This window comes from Silene latifolia, chromosome Y (genome assembly GCF_048544455.1).
Source record: "Silene latifolia isolate original U9 population chromosome Y, ASM4854445v1, whole genome shotgun sequence".
Taxonomy (NCBI): Eukaryota; Viridiplantae; Streptophyta; class Magnoliopsida; order Caryophyllales; family Caryophyllaceae; genus Silene; species Silene latifolia.
The window spans coordinates 436,073,782-436,091,611 of record NC_133538.1 but is presented as its reverse complement, the minus strand read 5'-3'; the positions used below and the strand labels follow the sequence as shown (position 1 = coordinate 436,091,611).

Genomic DNA, 17,830 nt, shown 5'->3' with positions numbered 1-17,830 from the left:
GGTATAAATACAAACAAAAAAGTTGGAAATTTCTCCCAGTTGGGTTTCGAACCTGCAATCAAAAGAATAGGAGACAAGTATTCTAACACAAAACCAAGTGTATCTTCATACTTTTATGTTACTTACACTTTGTTATATATATTTTTGTTTCTTCAGAAATGAGGTTGGGCTCCAGCCCATATAGCCCTTGGGCTGGATCCGCCCCTGGTCGCAACAATGCGACCCAATCACATGAGAAGTAATTAAGTGGTATGGTTTATATGAATGGCCATACTACGGGTTCGATTCTTGACTCTTGCGAATGTAAAAACCAAACTTGGAAGGATCAACCTATTAAATTGTCATTCAGTACCCCGAAGGAGATTGCCCTAATTGTCGGTAGGAGATACTCCTGGTCAATACCCAAAAAAAATATAAATGGCCGTACTCCTAGATATTTAGTTTTATTTAGAATAATGTTATAATATGTGTAAAACTATGATTGATATTGTTCCAGGTTTAAATCTCGTATTTCTGATAATGTTATTGGTAGGGGCAAAACTAGGTGTCGTAAAATACGAGAATTAAGCTACCAAATTAACAATTTATAAGCAAAACTATACTCTAGACTACTCTAAATGATAAAGTAATATAGTGCAAGTAAGGGTCGGTCCCAAGAGAAGGTCTTTTAAGCTAAATACTTGAATTATAAACTATTGACTACTAAAGACAAGATTATAAACAAACAATGGTTATTCACAATGGCAAACAATAGAGAGACATGAAAAGGGGGGTTTTTGAGTTGATTGGTGACATGAAACAAAGTAAAATTTGCAATCTTAGTCTAACAAGCAATATAACAAACACTTGGCGAGTAAGATGATTCAATAATTAAGAGAACTTGGTGCAATTCTTCCTTTGTAACCAACAATGGTAAAGTTTAACTCTTTAATAATTCTCCTCCTAATTTCTACCCAATACTTTCAAGTCAAGAAAATAACATGCACAAATTAAACCATCTATGCATGTCCTCCAAGTTTAATCAACAATTCATTAAACCATGAGTGCAAATCAAACATGAGCATTAAGAGTTGTGCCAAGACAAGAAGTTAGGATCAATTCTCACAAGATTAAACCATACAAATGAGAGAAGACGTGAAATTTCCTACTTATTGCATGAATCCTTTAAACCAAATCAACATACAACAAGTTTGCTCCAAACAATCCTAGATAGATTAAACCATTTCTCTAGAATTTGCAATAGTTGAACAAATAAGAAGCATGGATGGCCAACCCAAACATAAACTCATTCAACATGAAGATTAAGCATAAGGAAAAATCATTAGATAAATAAGAGGAGATTAAAAGAGTCTTACAATACCAATGTTGGAGACTTTGGATGAATTACACCAAGAAGGGAAGGATTTAGCCTTCCATAGTCTTCAAAACCCAAAGAAATAAGGAAATATTACAACTTTGAATGGAAATAGTCCCTAAATTATTACAAGATTAGAACCCTAAAAATGAGATTAGATGAGATGAAAGGATGGTAGGTGAATATGTCTTAGGTCTTCAAACTCTCGGGTATTTATAGGGCTTCATGAAAACCTAGAAAGATTTCCACTTAAGAAGCCCAAAAAGAAGATTAGAAAACCCGCATAGCAGAGCTGCGCAAGCACTTTGTTCTTTGCTCACAAGACTACAGCACTGTTTGCGCATTTTTTGCGCACAGGCTCGCATTTTTGGACTTCTATTTTGCACGAGCTAGACCTCTTCAATTGCCTTCATTTCTTCTAGTCTTCATTCCTACTTCTCCCAACAGGTTTTCGGGTTACAAGTGATCCTCTTGTGCCTTGTCTTGACCTTTGAAAGGTGCTCTATTGCCGCTCGGGTTCCATGCATTAAGGATTGAGTGCCCAACCGAGTTAAAGTGCACATGTTACCACCACATAACCAATTGCCAAATGTTAGGAAAAGTGTACCAAAAGACCCATATTAAAAGACACGAGGGTGATAAAATCACCATCTTAGACCGACACAATACATTACTATCAAACTCCCCCACACTTAGACTCTTGCTAGTCCCGAGCAAACCCCGAAACAAGCAACCATGAAGTCTACAAAAGATTGTAGGAGAGAATGATCACTCTTCCCTTTCCTCTTCCTTCTTATATTTCCCTCAAAACACAACCACCAATTAAAAAGAAAATAACTTGACTCAAATTTGACACAACTCTTCACTCACTCCCCTGCCTTATTTCTCCCTCAAACACGTACACGACACACCACCAACGCCGACTCATCACGCAACTCCACTCTTCTTATATCACCAAGGTAGTAATGGTCACTCTTGCCTTATCCCAAGACAATAGCAAAGTGACCTAAACAATCTTCCAACTCATTCATCTTCCCCTTATATCACCCCCTTATCACTCCAAGCAATGCAAGTCATGCTATTAAGTTGGCCAAACACCAACAAAGATCAACAACCTAGTAGCCAACATGAAAAACCACCAATTTGAAACAACTTTCTTTGACTCAAAAAGAAATTAAATCCTAAATCTAACCTCCTTCCAAGATCCTCCTTATTGCTCCCTTCTTATCCCTCCATCTTTTTGGTGTTGCATTTTTCAATTTTTCGATTTTTTTGTTTGAAAATCCCTCATTTTGCCTAAGGTGCCCTTTCGGGTTTTCACCTTAACTTTTTCCTTTCCTCTCATCGGTGGCTCGCAACTCAATTCTTCATTTTGCCCGGAATGCCCTTTTGGGTTTTCATTCCGTCCTCGGCCACCTTTTCCAATCTTGCCTAGGTGCCCACCCTTATGGGTTTTCACCTAGCCAGAATTTTCAACTTTTTTTTTTTTTTTTTCAAAAATATGCATCAAAACATGAAATAAAACTTACATATGTTGCAATCAAACTCCTCCCCCACACTTAGTTTCCACATTATCCTCAATGTGGAGGAGAGTACTAGAAATGCAAAGGAGAGTAAAGAAATGTGAAAGGAGTACGGGTTGCCTCCCGTAAAGCGCTTTTGGTTTTCGTCGTTTGCTCGACGCCTTTTCAACATTTTTCTTCTTCAAGAATCAAGAGCGGAACAACGCATCGCCCTTAGTAACTTGTCATACACACTAGCCCATAAACAAGAGGCATGACCATAGCATAGATCACCCACATATCAAGCATAAGTAAGGAAATAGTAAACACAAGATAAGTGTCTCAAGTTTTCATACCCAAGGAACGGTTTCTTGTCACGATAAGGCTCTTTGAATGATGGAATGGACTTGGTGAAGACCAAGTAAGAATAAGGGGATTCATGAGCTTCTTTGGGTGATAAGCTTGATGGCTTTTCAAAACAAATTTGAGGTGGTTCCTCCTTGAGGGGGTATACCTCTACAAACTCATTTTTCATTTCTTCTTTAGCATCTTCCTTGACCGCCACACTTACAAGTTTCATAGGCTTTGGAGGTTCCCAATCATGTCTTCAAGAGCCTCCAACTTCTATTTTTCTATCCCAAAAACCTCAAAAATCATTGCTTCTTGGTCATTCTTCTCAAACACCTCACTCCCCGATTCTTTAAAGGCCAATTCCGAGTAAGAGTTACTACGAACCAAAGAGTTGTTTCCAAGGTGTGAGGCGTCAACTTCGGTACAAGGAATGTGGATAGGGATCTCAATGGATGGCAAGGCCAAAGAAGGTTTCAAGTCACACATATCATCCTCCTCATCAAATAGACCCTCAAAATAAGAGTTGTCAAAGGTGCAAACAACCTCTTCCTCAACCTTACTTCCCTCATGTTCATCTTTGTCAACAATTTGACCCAATGACTCCTCACAAGACAACTCCTCACCAAGGCCACTAAGGACCGAGGAGTTGTCCTCATCCACATGACTATTACTCGAGGAACCACCATCACTAGTGCATAAGGTGTCGGTAGATACCACAACGGGGGAGTGGCATGGAAGTGTGGTGAAAACATAAGCATCCTTCTCATCATCCCAAAAACAATACTCTTTATAAGAGTAGTTCGTATCAAGATTAAGGGGAGGAGGGTTTTCAAACTCAAGATCATTCTCTTTATCATAGGAACCATCATCAAAACACTCATTGTCTAAAGTGTGAATAACCTCTTCATGTTCTACTTCCTCAACTAATTCACTCAACGATCCCTCAATTTGAGGCTCCTCACCATGACTAGCCTCACATGCTACACTAGGGAGTGAATTTCTCAACTCCAATTCTTTACTCGCAATAGCCAACATAAGGAAAAATTTCCACTTCTCTTCATAGTTATAGACATTGCCAATAAATTCTTGATTAGTCAATTTATCGGTAAGGAACAAGGTTTCTTCATTCAGCCCATTATATACCACATTACAAAGCTTTCTCATCTCATAAGGGTATTCACGTAGAGAGTTAAACTCTATCGTTCTATTAAAAAACTTGTAAAATGGTTCATCATGAGTTTGGCGACAATAACGAGTAGCCATCAAATCAAAGAAGTAAACAAACTAAGGCAAGTAAAGGAGTCCTATATTTACAAAGACCAACTACACTAATTAAAGACCAATAGTTCAAAAACAAGCTTTAGCTATGTTGCTCTTCCCCGACAACGGCGCCAAAATTTGGTAGGGGCAAAACTAGGTGTCGTAATATACTAGAATTAAGCTACCAAATTAACAATTTATAAGCCAAAACTATACTCTAGACTACTCTAAATGATAAAGTAATATAGTGCAAGTAAGGGTCGGTCTCAAGAGAAGGTCTTTTAAGCTAAATACTTGAATTGTAAACTATTGACTACTAAAGACAAGATTATAAACAAACAATGGTTATTCACAATGGCAAACAATAGAGAGACATGAAAAGGGGGGTTTTTGAGTTGATTGGTGACATGAAACAAAGTAAAATTTGCAATCTTAGTCTAACAAGCAATATAACAAACACTTGGTGAGTAAGATGTTTCAATAATTAAGAGAACTTGGTGCAATTCTTCCTTTGTAACCAACAATGGTAAAGTTTAACTCTTTAATAATTCTCCTCCTAATTTCTACCCAATACTTTCAAGTCAAGAAAATAACATGCACAAATTAAACCATCTATGCATGTCCTCCAAGTTTAATCAACAATTCATTAAACCATGAGTGCAAATCAAACATGAGCATTAAGAGTTGTGCCAAGACAAGAAGCTAGGATCAATTCTCACAAGATTAAACCATACAAATGAGAGAAGACATGAAATTTCCTACTTATTGCATGAATCCTTTAAACCAAATCAACATACAACAAGCTTGCTCCAAACAATCCTAGATAGATTAAACCATTTCTCTAGAATTTGCAATAGTTGAACAAATAAGAAGCATGGATGGCCAACCCAAACATAAACTCATTCAACATGAAGATTAAGCATAAGGAAAGATCATTAGATAAATAAGAGGAGATTAAAAGAGTCTTACAATACCAAAGTTGGAGACTTTGGATGAATTACACCAAGAAGGGAAGGATTTAGCCTTCCATAGTCTTCAAAACCCAAAGAAATAAGGAAATATTACAACTTTGAATGGAAATAGTCACTAAATTATTACAAGATTAGAACCCTAAAAATGAGATTAGATGAGATGAAAGGATGATAGGTGAATATGTCTTAGGTCTTCAAACTCTCGGGTATTTATAGGGCTTCACAAAAACCTAGAAAGATTTCCACTTAAGAAGCCCAAAAAGAAGATTAGAAAACCCGCATAGCAGAGCTGCGCAGGCTGCGCAAGCACTGTTCTTGCACGCGCATTAGTGCAAGACTGTGCACCCTGTTTGCGCAGTGCGCCATGAGCTCGCATTTTTGGACTTCTATTTTCCACGAGCTAGACCTCTTCAATTGCCTTCATTTCTTCTAGTCTTCATTCCTACTTCTCCCAACAGGTTTTCGGGTTACAAGTGATCCTCTTGTGCCTTGTCTTGACCTTTGAAAGGTGCTCTATTGCCGCTCGGGTTCCATGCATTAAGGATTGAGTGCCCAACCGAGTTAAAGTGCACAAGTTACCACCACATAACCAATTGCCAAATGTTAGGAAAAGTGTACCAAAAGACCCATATTAAAAGACACGAGGGTGATAAAATCACCCTCTTAGACCGACACAATACATTACTATCAGTTATGTACATGCGTTTGAGTTTTGATTTTAAGTTGCATGCTTGCATAGTTCATAGTTGCATACTTGCATGTCATAGGAGATTAGGAGTAGTGTAGGACAATTACCAAGTGATTAAGATATTTAGATGTGTCGTTTCTTTTGCTATTTTTCTTATGACTAGTTGTTGCACCGCGCCCTAGCGGCCGCGGTGCCCCAATTTGGTGAAATGCCAACTAGAAGTAAGTCGGAAGTAAAGCAATAGAATGGGAGATGGTTTTCATGGATGACTTAGGGATATTCCCTAAAATTGATTGTTGATAATTTAGAGCAAAGCATTACAGTGTTTCACATTCCTTATTCCTTAAACTTGCGTTGTATTTCACATAAATAAAAGACAATACTATCTACTTTAGAATGTAGGGCATAATTTATAGAAACCCTCCGTAATTGTTTGCGAACTATTTATGCGATATGCCACTATCTACTTTAGAATGCTACTCTTAATCCATCTTTCTCTTCTTCATGTCCTTTGGCTATTTCCATTTTTCTTTATGTGGCTGAAATAGGTTGAAGCTGTCAACAAGTAACAATAATTATTACTGGAACAAAATATTAACAACGATCAGAAAACCATAGAGATGCACTAATAATTTAGTAGATTTATTAAAATAGCCATTTCAAATTTGTCATATTGCACTCTGGAAGAGTCAATACTACTCAATAACTCGCTCATTGTCATTTTGACATTGATTAAAAAGCGAAAACAAAAGCCCATCTAATATATATAGTAGCTTAATTATCAACAACTGACATGTTCACAAGGACAAGCAGGTAGGTTAGGAGTTCAGCCTAACGCTCTCTGCCTTCCTCCCACCCTCTGAGGCTTTGACCCATCTTCTTCTCACATCTTCCCTCTCAATCCCTACTGTACAACACCAAAAAACAATTGAATTTTGGGCAAATTAGTTGATTTTTACGAAGAAGCTGAAAAACGATTACTTCGTACTCAATTAACATATAGTATAAGCACAAAATTTCATTGAAGACGGACGATATCCGTCACAAGCTTGTGACGAATACCGTTTCCTCTCACAAATGACCCATTGAGAGGTGAGTGGGAAGCACATGGGGGGTGCCCCACCTTGTCCCCTCTCCCTTTTTGTGAGAGGTCTCAAGCTTGTGACGAAATTAGTCTGTCACATGCAAGACCCTTTGTCATATAAGTGCCAAGACAACCAACTCTTTTCGTAAAAGCCATTTGACAGTACACACACCAATGCAAAGCCTAAATGGCAGTAGAAAATACTATTTACCTAAGAGAAGTCGTTCTTCTTGAAACAACCCACATGAACTGTAGCATTGTTAAGGAACAACTTCGACATGAATTATAGCTTAGTTAAGGAATAGCTTCGATAGCCCATTTGGAGTTGACGTGCAGCCACCGCTAAGGCAAACTATAAAACCCTGCAGGCCACATACAAATGTCATTTACATTGTTCGACTCCAGTTAGCAAATAGTTTCTAACATAATAAAATAGTCATGTTATAATGAGATTTAAACGTGAAGTCATTTTCTTTAATTTCCTTAAGGAGGCGTCCTTCCCTTCACTAATTTTCAACTTAGGAAGACGACTAAATTAGAAGTGTCTTCTTGTGGTTGATAGAATTACAAATGGAAATGCGGAGAGGAAGGTTGAAGAATGTAGAATCAAATGAATTGAAAATGAGTCTAGCTAACTGACCTCTCTTATGCAGTATATCAGCCGAATTAGGCTCTAACACCAATGTCAGTCAGGTTATTAATTGCCTGGACTACAAATTCAACAAAGTCGCAAAAGTCAGAAAGCGTTTGTAACAAATTATCAGAGACGACTAACAAATCGCAGACTAAAAAAGTGTCAATTTGTGTTATTCCATCATATTCCAAAACTAAGGAAAAAAAATTCTTTGGTTTCATAGGAAACGTAAATTTATACAAAGAGCATCAGAGTCCCTGCCCTTTATTCTTACCCCTCAGAGTCTCCTAATGCAGCACAAGCTTGCACTCGACGCTTCCATGCCTCACCATCTAGTGGATTTGCCTCCATGGCGTACATACAACCATACAGGTTCACAAAAGCTCTTGTCAAAAAGAGCAAACTCTTTCAGAACAGAAACATGAACTTGATACCTTGGTAAAGTCAGCAATTGCAGCGTCAAGTTCTCGTTGAAAAGCATATTTTGTGCCTATTCCGATTAGCTCCTTCGGGTAGTTTGCATCTTGCTTCAGTACCTGCCCCCAGAACCATGAATATCAGCCAAATATTTTGTCATAATATACAAAAACATTACCGCAGTGTCTAAAAAGATCCTGCAAAAATAGGGAGGGGAAGTTGGATATACATAAATTATGGAAACCACGTATTTCCAAAGTGCCATTTGCATAAAGTTGTACATATTATTTACCCGGATTATATAAATATGATAAATTGATATCACTTGACCATCGAAATTAGAGGTACTCTACAAATTATGTTTCCACTTTCGACACGTTGTATGGTGGAGAATAAGCATGAGAAGCCTAGATTAGAGTTATACCGGGTACATTAAAACTTTTTCCTGTGAAAATTACACTTCTTATCAACTCTTTGTGGAGCATTTTTGTCTGCAATAAGCTTGTTTTGGTCTATACAAAAACATTACGTTTCGTAGAGGTATGACAAACCAAACAAGAGAAAGAAGGGTAATAAAAGCTTGTTTTGGTCTATAACTCATATTTGGATCAATATTAAACCCAAGCACATAGAAGAAACTTGAAAAATGAAACTCAAACACAGAGACCATTAAACTTATCAAGTAATCAATCAAATCCAATTTTTGATAAGGCAAAACCAAGCGCAAATCACCAGCTCCATTAACAAAACCAAGCATAATTAAAAGCATAGCCTAAGAGTGTAAACGAGATCAGCATTGAACAATATTTTGTTTCAACAAAAACCAGGCATAAATAAAAGCAAGATCTTCCAAAAAAAATGAGAAAGAGAAAAGAAAACAGAGTGTACAGTGAAACTGAAGAGGAAATGGAACTGACACAAATCACCAGCTGATATGCAAAGCCAATGACAACCTAGGACGAGGACTCCTTGATCTTCCTTATGCAACAACTCAAGTATAGAACTGATACATGGCCAAAAAAAATGGCACCAATCACGAACCTTCTTGAGATGTATAACCTTTGCGTACACCACAGGTCTGGTAATCTGCACAATCCAAGAACCCAGCTTGGGAGTACCTAGATAACAAAGCAGTCCAAGATAAAATATTTCGTTCAGGCATTTTATCAAACCCTTTGAGTGCACTACCCATGAGACCAATTTTCACACAGAATACACGACTTTCAGCCACCACTGACAGTCACAAGCGACTTCGGCCTCCAATACGAAGTCACTACCACCAATTCAATCAATCAATGTCAAAGTGACGGTGTCTCAGTCGATCCTTTACCTTTCTATTTGGGGATTGCTTGATGGCAAATTGATCATCAACACTCGATTTGGCCCACTTCTCATCCAATAATACTAACTATACAAGTGGTCCCTTTCTCGTTATTTGGTCTTTGTGCCAAAACAAAAATGAACAAATAAACGGGGTGGAGATAATTTCTTTTTTCAAGAACATACTACACAGTTATAGTCGATGTAAGAGCACAGACTGACAAGCTTCCTGCAGAAGACGCCAATGACCAGCGAATTATTTCTGAACACCAAAAAAAGACTGGGCAAGATAAAGCAGATGCTGATAAGCAAACAAATACCTCGGTCAATAGACCCCTATCCCTACCGACTGTAGTTTCAAGACTAATTTCGTTAAAACTGAAGGCTCAAAATCAGTAAATAAAAAACATCAGAACTAGAGATCACCTCCAATCAAGGGAGCACATAACCCTACACTAAATGCAATGGAGCACACCAATGGAAAGCAAACGGCAGAAGGCTCAACAATGATGTTAGCAAACCACATGCAGCACCTTCAAGAACCATAGTTTCTATGTAAGGTCCCATGTATATTATAAGCCTAGGCAGCCTCAGAAACGTTTTCGGACTACGGGACGGGCATCTATTTTTACACCATATGTGTAGGAATCCGCTCCAAAAACTATGTAATAAAAGTCAGTCTTAGTGTTATGGGAACATTCATGCTTACAAAGCTTGGTGTTCCGTTCAAAAGCAATACACTATTGCTTTTGAACGCACACTTCCATGGATTGTTCACCATTATCAAATATATACAAAAATAGGAAATTTCTGCTTTCTATCTTTAACCTACAACACCACTCTACAACTTCACTGCAGCTTTATTACATATTTTATTAACTACATAATGGTTTCTTACTTTCTTACAACAAGCCTTTACACGATACCTTCTACTGCTATACTTCTTACAGACGTTACAATTCAACCAAATTGGGGCTACCATACTCCACAAGCAAACACTAAATGTAATATGACTGTAAAATGTCTGATTTTTTATTGACTTTGGCTAGACCATGATCAACACTAACATTCTGATCAAAATGACAATTATGAATCTATTCACCTTGGGGATCGCAAGACAAGTTTTAATGATAGGAGGATAAAACCATAAAACAGGCCAAATACATGTGAAAAATTACAGCACACTATAGCCTCACATTGTATCAAACTAAATACTCCCTCCATACCAGACCAATGGTAACATTGACCGTTTTGCCACTATTCATGGTCGTAGGGAATCTTCGATATTATTCTTAATCTATAAGACAAAATATAGTCATGTGAGATCTTGTTTGATTTATCGTCATGAATGCTATAAGAATATCAAATTTTTATAATTTTTAATAATGCGTAACAAAAGATATTTACGTTGCAAAACGTGTCTCGACAAGTGTGAAAAAGTCAATGTTACCATTGGTGTGGTATGGAGGGAGTAGAAGAATTCAGTATTCAATTGTATGCTTGTGGTAGCTTCTCAACTTGCAAAACACAAATCCATACAAAACTAAAAAAGTAAAAACACAAACAATCAGTTTAACTAAATGGTTACTATAATGTTTTAACTCAAAGTGGAGCAAATTAAAGGAGACATATAAAAGATTGTCACTTGTTTGAACATTATCATAGTTAAATTTAGCCTTCACTCTATTATACTTTTTTAGTTGGTAGAATACCATGTAGTAGTTAGTATATCTTCCATCCTTTGAGAACCAACGAGCCACTCTGTAGGCAGTGTCCTCAGCTGATCTTTATGAAGCTTTCTCTCCGAAAATGTAGAACCTGTAATTGAAAAATATTTAGTGGGAAACTTATATATCTCAGGAGCAAGAGGTGATTTGGCTACAAGATTGAGAACCAAGGTAATGCTTACTGAGTAGTCCAGCTCTCTGTCCATAAAGATGGCTTGTTAGGTGGATTAGGACCATCGAATGTTTCTCCATAATGTCTACCATTGCAAGCATTGATCTATCAGGAAAAAGGACATATGTTAAGGTCTGCCAGATTTTTCTTTCAAACTTTGCAACTTACAACTCTTTTGCATTTATGAGTTTCGACCTTACTCAGATTTTGCAAGAACAGGCTAGTAGATGCAAATGAGTTTCGACCTTACTCAGATTTTTTCCGTCATTTTTTTATATCTCTTAAATTCCAGAAATGCATCTTTGCCTTTTTTTAGAGAGAATACCAAACTAACCATTCACCCCCGTCCAAAAAGGATTAGAAGGGCAGAGAAACTATTATTGTTTGTACCCAAGATTTCTTTTTCGTATTTCAACTATTATTGTATGGTAAGAATAAATGAAATAGTGAGGATATTTCCTGCCCATTTGATGTACCTATCCGGTGCGCCATCTCTAAAGGCCCCTCTTAGGTGATCATACTCATTCTCGATCTGAAAATAAAAAGTAGCAAAATAATGTAAACTTTCTAAAAATTGTGCTTCATAGCTTAATCTTTGATCATAAGATTAACCTGAGACAAAATGATAGGCTCCCCCTGTGAGGCAAATAGCTTGTTTTCCTTCATCAAGCATTCAAGCTAATCACCGTGGTGACCTATCTCTCAGTATGTGCCTGCACATAAATTTGGTTTACAAATTCAAACGTTACTTAGAATTAATCGCACAAAAGACGAAATTAGTAATCAAGATTGTTACTATGATCATTGATTACCTTGAATACTTAGCCAGAATGGATATCCAACTATCCCCTGTCACAAAGTCATATTTGTGAGGTTCAAGAGATAAAATGAGAAAGATGAGAAATTGGATATAATGGTAGGATAACAACGGATTTATGAGATCCTTGACTTTCTTACGGGTGTGCTGATTATGTGTTTGTAGGTTTATTTAACGACAACTGTACTCTCTTTTTCCTTGATATGAACTACGTTTCTCCATAGATTTATAGGTGTATTCAGTGCAAAAATGATTAAATACCTACTCCGGATAACTATAGATTTCTGATTTATCAGTTTATAATACGAATCATATCACATGAGCAGTAGAAAGGTAATTACTACTTACTTTATGGAATAATATTGAACATATTATTGTGTGATTGAACATATGATAAAGCTGAGTCCAAAGCCTTATCTTACATATTGAACATATGATACCACCAGGCGGACGCATGTACTCATGTAGTAGCTTTTGGGTGCAGTTGTTTGAAACTGAGATAAAGCAGCGCTTGACAAATGAAAGCAATATTAATAGATGCTTTGCATCTAAAAGCTTATCCGACAACTGACAACTCACAAAATGAATGGAAAAAAACAGCCGCAGAATTCAAAAGCGATACCTTACTTAAGAGCAAACAACATCCACAACTGCCCAGACCTCATTACCCCACCCTGACGCATACCGAAAGGCTTCATTCACACACTTAGCTCCCAATTTGTTTATAGCATTAACAAACAAACATGCAAAGTCTAAACTAAAATACCTTTTAATAGTATCAACAACATCTAGGTACTTTCTTGTAATGCATTCAAAGTTTCTACAGAAAATCTCAACTCTGTTATCATTCTTTAAATATATCTGCATCAAAGGCTGCAAATGTGATCAATACTCGGAAAATAAATAGAACTTGTGCAGTCATAAGAGAGACAAAACAGACATGAAATTAATTAAGAGAAATGCACACAACTCATTGTTCCATTCATTTATAACTCAAAACATAGTACTTTCAAAATTACCTGAGCTCTTTCTCCATCGTATTTGTATTCACATATGGATAGATAATTCCAAAAAAACATCGGAGAGATTCCCCTATAAAAAGGTAAATCCACGCTTAAGACACACATTTCTAAGTTTAAATTTAATTGGTCCCGGCATCAGCAAGCACCTATAAACTCTTCCAGTCCAGAGGTAAACTCTTAAGACGGGACACACATCAAATCTGCACAACTCACAAGTCTCTCTATCCCTAAATCACAACCATAAGCTAAAGAGGCCACATGCAAAGGCAAAAATTAGCGATTGAGTTTCCAAAAAATACCATACCATTTCTAGCTGACACATGCGTGACCATAACTGACCATACCATGCCATGCCAAAAGACTCATAAGAAGATCCTGGCACAACACAGAAGTCAACGACCTTAATTAACACACCCAAAAGACAAAAAGGAAAGGAAAACGTGGAGAAATAGTAGAATTATAGGGACTATAGGTTGATAAGTACAACTTAACCCAAAACCCCAAGCAAAATACAGATCCACAGCAGCAAAAACAATCAGCAAAGTGACAAAAACATGTAAAAAAGCAAAAATACATACCTCTGGCTCTAGTGTGACTAATCACTGGGAAAAAAGCACCCAAAAGTATATATGAAGAGGGGGAAAGTTGTAGTGTTGCAGTACGGAAATCGTATAGCCAAAATTTGAAAGAACAACAACTGAAATCACATAATTAAAAATTCTAATCAAGAAACCCTGACTGACCAATTAATAATCGAGAAACCCTAACTGAAAGAACAATTAATTAAGATAAGAATTGAGAAAGTAAAGAGAAAATTGCAAGACATACGAAGACGGAGATGGCAAAGAGTATTAGCTGGCAGCTGATGAATCCAATATGTGAAAGAGAGAAGGGAGAGCAATTCATTAAAGGAGGTAGTCAATAGAGCCATGAAATTGCAAATAAAAAGAATAATACATGGCAGCGGAGAAATCGAGGCAAACAAAGAAGAAGCAGATGAGAAACAAGGAGAAATGCATGGCTGAAAAGGAGAGGGAATGAAAATTGAGGGAGAGAAGCAGAACGAAAACAATAAGAATGAAAAGGGAGGGCAAAATGGTCAGAAATAGGCAAAGTTACTGTTACAGGAACAGTAACAAGTCTTTGGGTTTTTTAAAGAGTAAGGATTGCAGCTCATTATATTTTTCCAAGTACGGACATTAAACACTACTTAATCCAAATTTTTGATCATGCACCTATTAAGGTTGATCTAAACCTTAAAAAAAATACAAACAAAAAGCCATACCGTTTGAATGCACGGGCTTTGGAATATACGGAATGTATTCAGGCTATTAGGGAGGCTTGGTACATAAGCGACCGGGGGTCTCCAACCTTTTGTGTCGTACGAAAACTAGCTCGGGTAAGGTGTAGTGTTAAAAAATGGGCCCTTGACAAAAGAAAAGAATGGAATGGGAAATGGGATGATTTTGACAAGAAGCTTGAACAAGGAATGGAATTGGCGATAAATGGCGGCAACAATGAGGAGTACAGTAGGGTAAACGAAGAGGCTCGTGAATTCGCAACTGCAGCCGCTATTTACTGGAAGTAGAGAGCAAAAATTAAATGGATGGTGGACGGGGATACATGTACGAAGTACTTCTTCAATTGGGTGCAAGGCAGAGCGGGTTGGAATTTTATCTTGGGTGCAAAGAATTTGGATGGTTCATGGTGCTATGATCCTGAGGAGGTTAGTGGTAGTTTTCAAAATTACTTTACGCAACTTTACACTCCAGCAAACCATCAACAGTCTAGATCCCTATGTTATTCGTATTCGGACATTCTAGAGCACCTTAGACGCTGGGTCTCTAATGATGATGCGGATGCTTTGGGAAAACCGTTTTCGGCCAAGGAAGTTAGAAGGGCGCTTTTTCAGATGGGACCTATGAAATCGCTGGGTCCGGATGGTATAAGGGCTATATTCTACCAGAAATGTTGGCATACGATTAAAAAGGATTTCATAAAAACGGTCTTATCCACCCTTAATTCGGGAAAGGTTCTAAGGGAGGTTAACAACACCTTTATCGCCTTGATCCCAAAATGTGATAATCCTGAGGAGGTCAGAGACTATAGGCCCATTAGCTTATGTAATGTCTTCATGCGGATTGTCACGAAATGCATCATTAACCGGCTGTTAAAGATTATGGGATACCTGGTAGAAGATTATCAGAATGCGTTTTTATCAGGTAGGAACATAACTGACAATATTCTGATGGCACATGAAGCAATCCATAAGATTAACTCGCACAGGAAAGGAAAATTTGGGAAGTTTGCTTTTAAGGCTGATATGAGTAAGGCATATGACCGGGTAAAATAAGACTTTCTACAGGCTGTGCTTTTTAAATTCGGTTTCCCAGAAAAAATCATCTCTCTTATTATGAACTGTGGCACAACAGTCTCATATGAGGTGTTATTTAATGGGTCACCTCAACAACAATTCAAGCCACTTTATGGCTTATGCCAAGGGGACATATTGTTACCGTATCTGTTTATTCTATGTATGGAGGTCCTATCAAGTAATGTGGAACACGCGTAGTTGGAAGGGAAACTAAAAGGAATTCGAATCTGTAGAGGGCTAGCACCCTTAACGCACTTATTCTTTGCAGATGACTCAGTCTTCTTTCTGGAGGATAGGGGCCGATCAACACACCATCTCAAGAGCTTACTTAAGAACTATTGCAAAACGTCGGGACAAGTGCTTAATGAAGGCAAGTCTGGAATTATTTTCAGCCCAAGCACTAAACTCAGGAAGGCTAGGACCCTTCTAAGAGTTCTTGAAATAAAAAATAACAAAGGGATTGGAAAGTACTTGGGGGTGCCTACTGATTTCCAAGCATCTAAGAAGGATGTCTTTAAGGGGCTTGTGGAAAATGTTCTAATGTGGATTTCTTCCTATCGCCAGCCGGGAGATTAACACTGATCTCCTCCATTCTATTAAACATCTCAAATTTCTTTCTATCGGTGTTCAAAATACCGGTAAGTGTGACAAATAATATTAACTCTCTTTTGTCGCATTTTTGATGGGCGGGGTGGAGATCCGGAAAATCTCTTCACTGATGTAGTAGGAATTTTACTAGCTTACCAAAGAGGGAAGGTGCACTTGGTATTCGTAATATAGAATGTCTAAACTAGCCCTGTTAGCTAAACATGCATGGAGATTGGTCAATGATGAAAAATCCCTCTTCTGTTCAACGTTTAGTGAGAAAATCTTTGGAAAAGATACGTTTGATGATGATTTACATGTTAGAAGTACTGGAAATTTATCTTGGGGAGCAAGAAGCATTATTTATGGTTTATCTTTTGTTTTGGATAATATTGCCTGGAAGCCGGGGAATGACTCAAATCTGAATGTCTGGAGTACAAGATGGGTTAACGGAGGAATACTGGATCCGGTCGACGGTCTACTTGAGTCGGAATTTAACTTCATGAAAGATCTCTGGGTAAAGGACCTATGTTATAATGGTGGGAGCTGGAATGAATGGATGATCAATTTGGTCTTTAGTGAAGAAAGTGCAAATAAAATCTTGGCTATCCCTCTCAGATCCTCTCGGAAAAAGGATGAGGTCATTTGGCCTTTTTCAAATGAAGGGATTTATACAGTAAAAAATTGGTTTTGGGGTGATCTTCGGGGACTTCTTTGAGAAAAAAGGGGTCCAGGAAGGACAACAAAAGGTTAAATGAGAAGAAGAAATGGTTCTGCAAAACAAAACTATGGAAGCTATCTGGGCCTCAATCTTGGAAGATCCTGGTTTGGAAAATCATCACGGGCTCTCTTCCGGTTGGAAGTGAGTTTGTCAAGCGAAACATAGGCTGTGACCTATCCTGTCCTATGTGCCGTAAGGAGAATGAGATACATGAGACTTTGAAGCATCTCTTTAGAGACTGCGAGATCACCTCGAGGATATGGTTTGGCTCCTCTTTAGACATCAATCCGGGGCATGCCACACACTTGGGGATCAGAGATTGGATTATAAATTGGATCATTTACCTGAGTAATCTTGAGGATAGTAAGACTTGTATCTTACCGTTCCTGGCACTTCTGAATAGCATCTGGAAAATGCACAATAACTCTATCTTCCAAGGAGAATTGTTTATCCTGAACGTTTTCTTTAATCGCTGGTCGCAATTGGTTTCCTTGGCTATGAAGGGCACAAAAAAGGAAGAAGGGAACAGAGTGAAAGCCCAAAATTATTCACAAGGGACTCAGGGACTCAACACAGAGGGAAGTTACTTAAGGAGGGAAGCCCGTTCTTTATTATTGGTGGGTTTGGCTCATGCTGGATGGGGAGAGTAATGGTGGATGCAAGCTGGGAGGTCTCTGGTGAAGCAGCTTTTGGTGGGTTGCTTTTGGAGATTTAGGGGAACTGTGCTATGAAGGGAGTATGAAAGGACGAGCTGAATCCCCACTACAAGCTGAGGCAATAGGGGTGATGAAGGTGCTTGAATGAGCTAAGTGTAGGGGCATCCTGCACTTA

The 17,830-nt window shown here is 37.9% G+C and overlaps 1 protein-coding gene across 50 annotated transcripts; it reads right to left on the bottom strand.

Moving 5' to 3' along the window:
• Positions 1 to 6,408: 6,408 nt before the first annotated feature.
• On the bottom strand, positions 6,409 to 14,527 carry LOC141633285 (uncharacterized). 50 transcript variants are annotated; one of them, XM_074445766.1, is made up of 17 exons: positions 14,148 to 14,365; positions 13,898 to 14,016; positions 13,624 to 13,694; positions 13,317 to 13,389; positions 13,064 to 13,170; positions 12,920 to 12,971; positions 12,720 to 12,791; positions 12,293 to 12,329; positions 12,093 to 12,193; positions 11,957 to 12,012; positions 11,491 to 11,585; positions 11,294 to 11,399; positions 9,150 to 9,379; positions 8,119 to 8,380; positions 7,851 to 7,920; positions 7,422 to 7,572; positions 6,748 to 7,033 (listed from the first exon to the last, which is right to left on the bottom strand). In XM_074445766.1, the coding sequence occupies exons 9-13, from the start codon at positions 12,144 to 12,146 to the stop codon at positions 9,295 to 9,297; spliced, it is 396 nt and encodes a 131-aa protein (XP_074301867.1). In that variant the 5' UTR covers positions 12,147 to 12,193; positions 12,293 to 12,329; positions 12,720 to 12,791; positions 12,920 to 12,971; positions 13,064 to 13,170; positions 13,317 to 13,389; positions 13,624 to 13,694; positions 13,898 to 14,016; positions 14,148 to 14,365; the 3' UTR covers positions 6,748 to 7,033; positions 7,422 to 7,572; positions 7,851 to 7,920; positions 8,119 to 8,380; positions 9,150 to 9,294. The 50 variants fall into 50 exon arrangements, with proteins under 50 accessions (XP_074301871.1, XP_074301874.1, XP_074301853.1 ...); XM_074445765.1 differs by having other exon boundaries at positions 12,720 to 12,807; positions 14,148 to 14,358; XM_074445767.1 differs by having other exon boundaries at positions 9,179 to 9,379; positions 13,064 to 13,158; positions 14,148 to 14,358.
• Positions 14,528 to 17,830: the final 3,303 nt, after the last annotated feature.